At 48.2% G+C, this 7281-nt stretch overlaps 1 protein-coding gene across 2 annotated transcripts; it reads left to right on the forward strand.

Moving 5' to 3' along the window:
• The first annotated feature begins 632 nt into the window (after positions 1 to 632).
• On the forward strand, positions 633 to 6998 carry kbtbd11 (kelch repeat and BTB (POZ) domain containing 11). 2 transcript variants are annotated; one of them, XM_018734005.2, is made up of 2 exons: positions 633 to 1191; positions 2219 to 6998. In XM_018734005.2, the coding sequence occupies exon 2, from the start codon at positions 2556 to 2558 to the stop codon at positions 4782 to 4784; it is 2229 nt and encodes a 742-aa protein (XP_018589521.2). In that variant the 5' UTR covers positions 633 to 1191; positions 2219 to 2555; the 3' UTR covers positions 4785 to 6998. The 2 variants fall into 2 exon arrangements, with proteins under 2 accessions (XP_018589521.2, XP_018589530.2); XM_018734014.2 differs by having other exon boundaries at positions 633 to 1187.
• The last annotated feature ends 283 nt before the right edge of the window (positions 6999 to 7281 follow it).

Consider the following 7281-nt stretch of genomic DNA (forward strand, 5'->3'; position numbering starts at 1 on the left):
TACTGTGACTCTTGCAAAAGGCAGCTAGTAATGCATAAATAGTGCTTTTCCTGAGATGTATGTCGCTTTTGCGTCTGCTAAATTAATAAATGTAAATGTAGTAGCATAGTGACTGGAACCAAAGACCGCAGGTTTGAATCCCACCTCCAGCTGTAGTACCCTCGACCAAGAAGGTACTTACCTTAAATTGTTCCAGTAAAATTGCTCAGCTGTATATATGGGGTCAATAATTGTAAGTAGCTTAACATTTTAAAGTCGCTTTGGAGAAAAGTGTCGGATAAATGAAGACATGTAAATGTTTTTTTTTTTTTTTTTTTTTTTTTTTAAAAAAAGAAAAAAAAAAAAGATGCTCCATGACAGCCGCCTGTTTGTTGCACTCATTCCGTCCGCGGTGAGGGCAGCGGTGGAAACACCGATCCCGGACAGACAAATGAGGTTCTGATCAACGCTCGGAACCCACAGCATCCTCGAACCCGCCGTCAGTCAGTGGCAGTGCAGGAATGCCGCAGGCCCCGCGGACACGCCCCCTTAGAGCGCGGCGGTGCTGACGATGTGTAGGGTTAATAACAGGAGGGGGAGGGGGGTGTGGCTTAGTGCGATAACTGCCCGTCCCTACTGTAAAACCAAAACAATATCCCCGCACTGACACACATCGCGCTGCTTTCCCTCTCTCTCTAGCCTGTGCGAGGACCGTCGGAGACACGCGTTTCATGGGCCCGTCGGTCGTACCGAGTCCTAAGGCGCACGTGACGGGAGCGCGACTGACGTGAACGCGGGTCGGACGGATTAGACGCCAGACAACGGAGACAGAGGACATCCGCGTGGTGTTGCGCTTCGCTGCGGGATTCCTGTGGAATAACCCTGCCTGCGGGACCTTACGGGACCTTACGGGACCTTACCGGACCGGGCTACACGGGAGCAAGGAAGGAGGAGGAGGAGGAGGCGATGCCGCGTTTCCGAAATGGAATATGAACGGAAAGCGCCTGTCTGGAAAGAGTCTCCTCAGTCTCAGTCTGTCTAGGAAGAGTCTGTCTGGTGCCCTGCTGCTTGCGGGAACTGCTGCCATATCCCAGTCATCGTCGCCAGCATCCTTACAGTCTCCATCACCTTACATAACTGGGATTTGTGCGCGTCGCACGGTCGAGGGGGGTCCCGAGAAGCCCATGGTGCATTATTGCAATTGATGCGTAAGTAAGTATGCGATCCCTATTTTCACCACTTTTCTCTCATTGTAAAATGCGAAGTCGTGGCCTTCCATACAACCGCCAGGCAAAAATAAGGAGGAAAAAAAAAAATGTCTCTAATAATATAGGGAACGTACAGCAAATGTTTTTTCGATACCTTGGATTTATTTCACGTCATTTTTACATTTGCTACTAAATATGATCGACGGGTGTAAAAGTGCATCTTTCCACAGTACAGCGAGACAAAACAGCCGCGTTTGGAAATGATGCTCTAGTCGCCATCCTTCGCAGAATTAATCCTACGAGCCGTACCCGCGAGGAGAGCACTGCGCGTGCTCAGTGTGTGTGTGTGTGTGTGTGTGTGTGTGTGTGTGTGTGTGTGTGTGTGCGCGCGCGCGCGCGCGCGCGCGGCTCCCACTCGCGAGGCCGTGCGCGAGAACCAGTTGCGGCTCAGTGTAAAAAACAGGTGTGAGAGTAAGGAAGGTACATTTTCCAGTGAAATGGAGTGAAAAGCGGCGCGCTGCTGCCCGTGCTAACTGCCCGAGGGACACGACGGAGTTTGTGGGGATCATATTCAGTGCACTTTCGCTTTTCTCAATTTAGCCACAGATACACGTTACTTTACTTACAGAGGTACTTTAACTTAAGGGTAAAGCTGCGTGCGCTGACCTGCCGAGACATGACATGGCTCTTGCCACTCGCTGCAAAATGAGTAACGCGAAATGTAATCCATACGAAATGTCACAGGATAAACTGCGCATGAAATCCCTCCTTCCAGGCTGTTCGTTGACAAAGAGCGCCGCTCCCCGTTTAATTTTAATGCCCAGTCAGGTCTATTGGAATGGAATAATTCTTTGTAGACTTCAGTGTTATTCACACTACTATGACACACGGTACGTTTTATTTTTAAATATAAAGGAGCGCACACTATTATTATTAAGCGCAACGCCTTCCTACTAAATCTGTTTTATCAGTTACATAACCATAAAATCTATACAACATAAACTGTTCCTATCTTTCCCCATCCACTTCAGACAGATTATTTCAGAGGTTTCTGGGATGAAGAGAAGGCCCGTTATATTTTTGACGCTCATTTAAAGACGCGCCGGAGGAGGTGCGCACCTGTAACCTCCCCACGGGACTCCATCCCACCCCGATGGGAGCCGTTCCCTCATTTCCAAAAAGAGTGACAGGGGAGTCATTCCAGAAGCCATCCGACGAAGACGTGAGTCTTGCAAAGAACCATAATGAACTCGAGGGATTATTAGAAAGACACGAGCGACGGATTTAAACTGCGTGAGAAACAAAGTCGGCGAACAATGAGGCGAGTCCCTCCGCCCTGAACACAGCAGCACTTCGGGGTTTATCAAGATGCAAAACGATTTCACAGCCCGAGGGTCTGGGGTGAGCACAATGTCCGCTGATGTAATCCCCAATGATGGGGGCCACCCGCCTGTGTCTGGCTACTCGGAGGACTTGGGTGTCTCCGGTGTCCCCCCCGCCGACGCCGGGGAGAAGGAGTGCCACACGGGGGGGTCAGAAGTGAGCAGCTTCCAGGAGAACCAGGCTTACTGCAGACAGAGGACCAGGGCGACCAAAGGGCCGGGGGGGTCGCTGGACCCAGCCGGAAGGGGGCACCACAATTACGACGCGACAGACCGTCCTCGTGCGGATAAAGCTCACTCGCCCACGGATTTCAGGGGACATTTCCAGCAAGATACAATATCTCAGCTGCGCGGCGTGTTCGATCGGACCCGTGACCAAGTGGACAGAAATGGAGCGGCGGAGGAGCAAGAGCAAGAGCAAGAGCAGAGAAGCGGCGCCCGGGGAACGGCGCCCTGCAGCCTGGGCTCCTCCCTGTGTTTCTCCGGCGGAGCCAAAGACGATCCGGAGGGGGTGTCCCCATCGTGCGGAGGGAGCGCCGTAGTGCGCAGCCAGTGTCAGATCAATAACGCCACTTCGCCTCCGGAGCAGGGCGAGGAGGAGGAGGAGGAGGAGGCGGGGAGCCGCTCCGCGCCTGTTACTCATTGTCTCCCAGCGGGAGCGCGGCCAGCGCATGCGGGTGGTCATAGGGGTAGCGCGAGGCACAGACACGACCGAGGGGAGCACCGCACGGCACGAGCGCATTCGGACCCCGATCCCGATCCCGCGCCGGCAGCGTGGCAGAACGGAAGCGGAGCGAGGAACATCGGATCAGTAAAAGAGGAGCCGGACTTGGTGATCGAAGTGTCCGGGAAGCGGATCGAGGCGCACAAATGCGTCCTTGCGGAGAAAAGTGACTATTTCAAGGCGCGACAGTCCAGAGACATCCTCACCGTGAAGGGCGTCACTTACAAGACACTGAAGCTTCTAGTGGAGTATATTTATTCCTCTCACATGGACGTGAGCAAGGACACCGTGGTGGACGTGATCGCCGGCGCCAAGGTGCTGCAGATCCCGTGCGCGGTGCAAGCCGCCGTGGACACCATGTCGGAGCAGATCACGGCGGAGAACTGCTACGAGATCCTGAGCATCGCCAAGCGGCAGCGGCTCAACGAGCTCAAGGAGACGGCCTATCGGTTCATGAGCGACAACTTCCTGCAGATACTGAAGGATCCCGCCGTGTACGGCCGCTTGACGGGCTCCGAGAGGGACCTCATCCTCCGGAGAAGGACGGAAGGGAAGAAGTCGCTGCTGGTGGCCGAAATCAATGACGTTTACGAGCGCGTGGGCAGCAGACCCCAGAGCCGGAACAGCAGCCGCCCACAGAGCCCCTTGTCCGTGGTCTCCTTTGAAGAAAACCATATGATCTACTACTACAGTGAGAGCGCAAAGGACTGGAGATCGCTGACCCTGATGCCGGAAGAGATCAACACCAAGGGCTGTGGCATCTGCACCATGTACAACTACCTGTTTGTGGCAGGTGGGATAAAAGGGTGCGGGGACAAAGGGAAGCTGTCGGACAAGGTGTTCTGTTACAATCCCATCACGGACAGCTGGAGCGAAATCCGGCCCCTTAATCAGCCGCGCTCGCAGCTGAAGCTCGTCTCCCTGGACGGCTACCTGTACGCTATCGGAGGGGAGTGCCTGTTCACGGTGGAGAGGTACGACCCCCGCATGGACAGGTGGACCGCCGTGGCGCCCCTGCCCAAAGGCGCTTTTGCGGTGGCGCATGAGGCCACCACCTGCAATGGGGAGGTTTACGTGTCTGGAGGGTCGCTCTTCTACCGCCTCCTCAAGTACGACCCAAAGAGGGACGAGTGGCAGGAGTGTCCCTACAACAACAGCAGGAAGAAGTCTACAGACATGGTGGCGCTCAAGAACTTCATCTACAGGTTCGACGTGAACCGAGACCACGGAGTCAGCGTGTTCAGGTACAACACCATCGTGAAGATGTGGCACGATGCAGCGTCCCTGCAGCAGACCAACCCTTTGCCCTTCAGGTGTGCAGTCATGGGCAACTGCATTTACTGTGTCAACAAATCCCAAACACTGCAGTTTACAGTTGGGGAGGACGAGGCCCAGTTTGGGCCAGATCCCCTGAAGGCCCCGTTAGAGGCCAAGGGTGTCCTCTTACCCTTCATTTTGAGCCTGCCTGAGAAAGTAGACAGAAATGTGTGATGTTTGGACACAGTACAAACCATCTGTCACAATGAGAGAGGTGAAGGATACCAACAGCTCTTCTAAGTACCTTTCCCATGTTCTGTGTTCTGCTGTTTTGTGTCCAGTTACTCAAAGATGCATTTTTATTTCCTTCGCATGAACTCTAAACATTCGTAACATGGGATAAGCCTTAAAGACAACGGTTTGAAAAGAACTTGTGCACGATGAAATATTAAGACCTTTAGTTTATATTAAGTGTACCTTCAGTTTTTTGATGTATCTTCTTGTGTTTGAGTCGTACATCCTTGTAAGTGCAGGTAGAATAGATCTTGTTTTCAGAAAAACATTTCATGACGGCACCCTTTATAATTCAAGGTACGGCACACCCGATATTAAAATTGTAATAATCATCACACAAAAAGGCAAGGCTTTGCGGTCTTAACACATAACCACCAACCTATGCAAACTACATGCATCAGTTTACTAAGTAAATAATTGACATTACAAATAAGCTAACAAATGGGCCGTATGATACTTTACATTTTGTTTTCAGTATGAATTAAACATTTGACTTTAATACTGAAAATATTTAAACCTATAAGTTTCATTTCAAATTTGATCATTTTGATGAAGATTGTTGAAGATGTGTGACTTTTTGTTTTACACAAAAATCTTTTGGGGGCAGTCTACAAATATGATGGGGATTGTGTTTCTGTTTTGCAGTGGCGGTCCCTAAGGCTAACGCATTTCTTATTAGTTCATCATTTATAGTTTGGGAAACTATAGGAGTGAGCTTGTGATTGTGATTGAAAACTTTGCCAAAGATCAATAATTTGGTGGTGAACACTACCAGATGATTCTTATTTGGATTATGAAGTTGCGCTCTCAAACCTACAGAGCTATGGTCAGTTGGTACCTGAGACCTGTGTCAATATCCTTCAAGCCACACCACCCACCTTGCTATGCACTTTTAATATATATATATTATTTTTTAATTTGGGCATATGAAGAATTAGAAAGAAACTATAGCTGCCTAAAAAAGGAGTACAGCTTCATATCCAAAGGAGGGATTCTGATACTGTACTTGCTTAAACAGATTCTCACAGAATTGTTGTCAAACTTTGTAAATGTCAAACTGTGTGTGGACACAAAGGCTTAAACTGGCAGCAGCAAGTCACTGTTACTCGTCTGCTAGTGAACAATACAATGTGAAGCAATAAAATTAGAACTACAACACAATTCAGACTAAAAGGCTACAACAGTTGCTATAGCTACGTAAACTCCTTCACAAGGCCTAAGGAAAATGTGCGAAATTTTTTTTGATGTACCCTTGCATTTTCACCTAAGTATTAGCTGCCTCTTAGCAGAGAACAGTTTTGGCAATGAAAAATGTCACAATCCATCTAGTTCTCTTTTGCTCCCTTCTCAATGACTGCAGCAAGTGCGACTGTCATTCTGACACCTTCCTACAGGACTGTTGCTGTACACAGGCATCGTTGGTATCATTTCCCATCAGTGTTAAGATGCACAACGAAGCCCAATTTTTAATGCCATTTTAAAGTAGCTCCTACAGAGTAAGTTACACTCTTAAAAGCACGGCACCTCGGAGTGGCCTTCTCTTGCTCTGTATTCCAAGGGCAGGTATAGCGCATCTCACATTTACAACATTTCTCCTCTTACAGAACAGAGTAGCTAAAAAAGCTACTTCTACTGCATTTTCATCAGTTGACTTCTAAAGTACTGCTTTTGTACGCTATCCCTCCAGTCTAAGTGTGGGGTTGCACTTACCGAATGGTTTGATGGCACTTATTTTGTTTTCTATTAAAACTGGTTTCTTTGTAGATGCAGCTCATAATTTATATACCTGTGGGATTTTTTTTGCTTTTTTTTCCAAACTAGATGAAGAATGCATCTACAGGGAGACAAAAAAAAAAAAACTTTATATGGGATAATCCTATGTCTCAAGGTGTTACATCTTTCAACAAAGTGGATGTGGATGGTGTGTTTAGTATGATTTGTGGCGGGCTGGCTGGCTGCACTGTACTGTGGAGAAAAAAAAAATTGGCTTGCTGTTTAAATAAATAATGGAGAGAAAAAAGCATTACCTTAAATTTGCACAGTGCGAAGCTTTTGTACCGTCAACTATATTTAACACATTAATATAAGGCTTTCAAATTGTTGGATGTATTTTAGTCAAAATTATGTAACAAATAAAAATGACATTTAGATGTCTGCTTTCTCAAAGATTTTTGTGTCTGACATCTGAAATATACTCTCTTCCTCTTGTGCATCACTCCTTCAACATGTAAAGAAACATTCATAACCAAGAAATGTGCAGAACAATTGCTTCTCACTGTGAAACATACTTATTCTGCAGTCCCTGTAATGCTGCCACATGAAAATAGTAGTGCCTGGCCATTTTGCAGCAAGTAAGCAAATAAATAAAAATATAACAAACACTCGACATCCAGACAGAATTAATTCCTGAAAATCTGCCCTTAAGGCACATCTCTGG

Source organism: Scleropages formosus, chromosome 15 (genome assembly GCF_900964775.1).
Source record: "Scleropages formosus chromosome 15, fSclFor1.1, whole genome shotgun sequence".
In the NCBI taxonomy this organism is placed as follows: Eukaryota; Metazoa; Chordata; class Actinopteri; order Osteoglossiformes; family Osteoglossidae; genus Scleropages; species Scleropages formosus.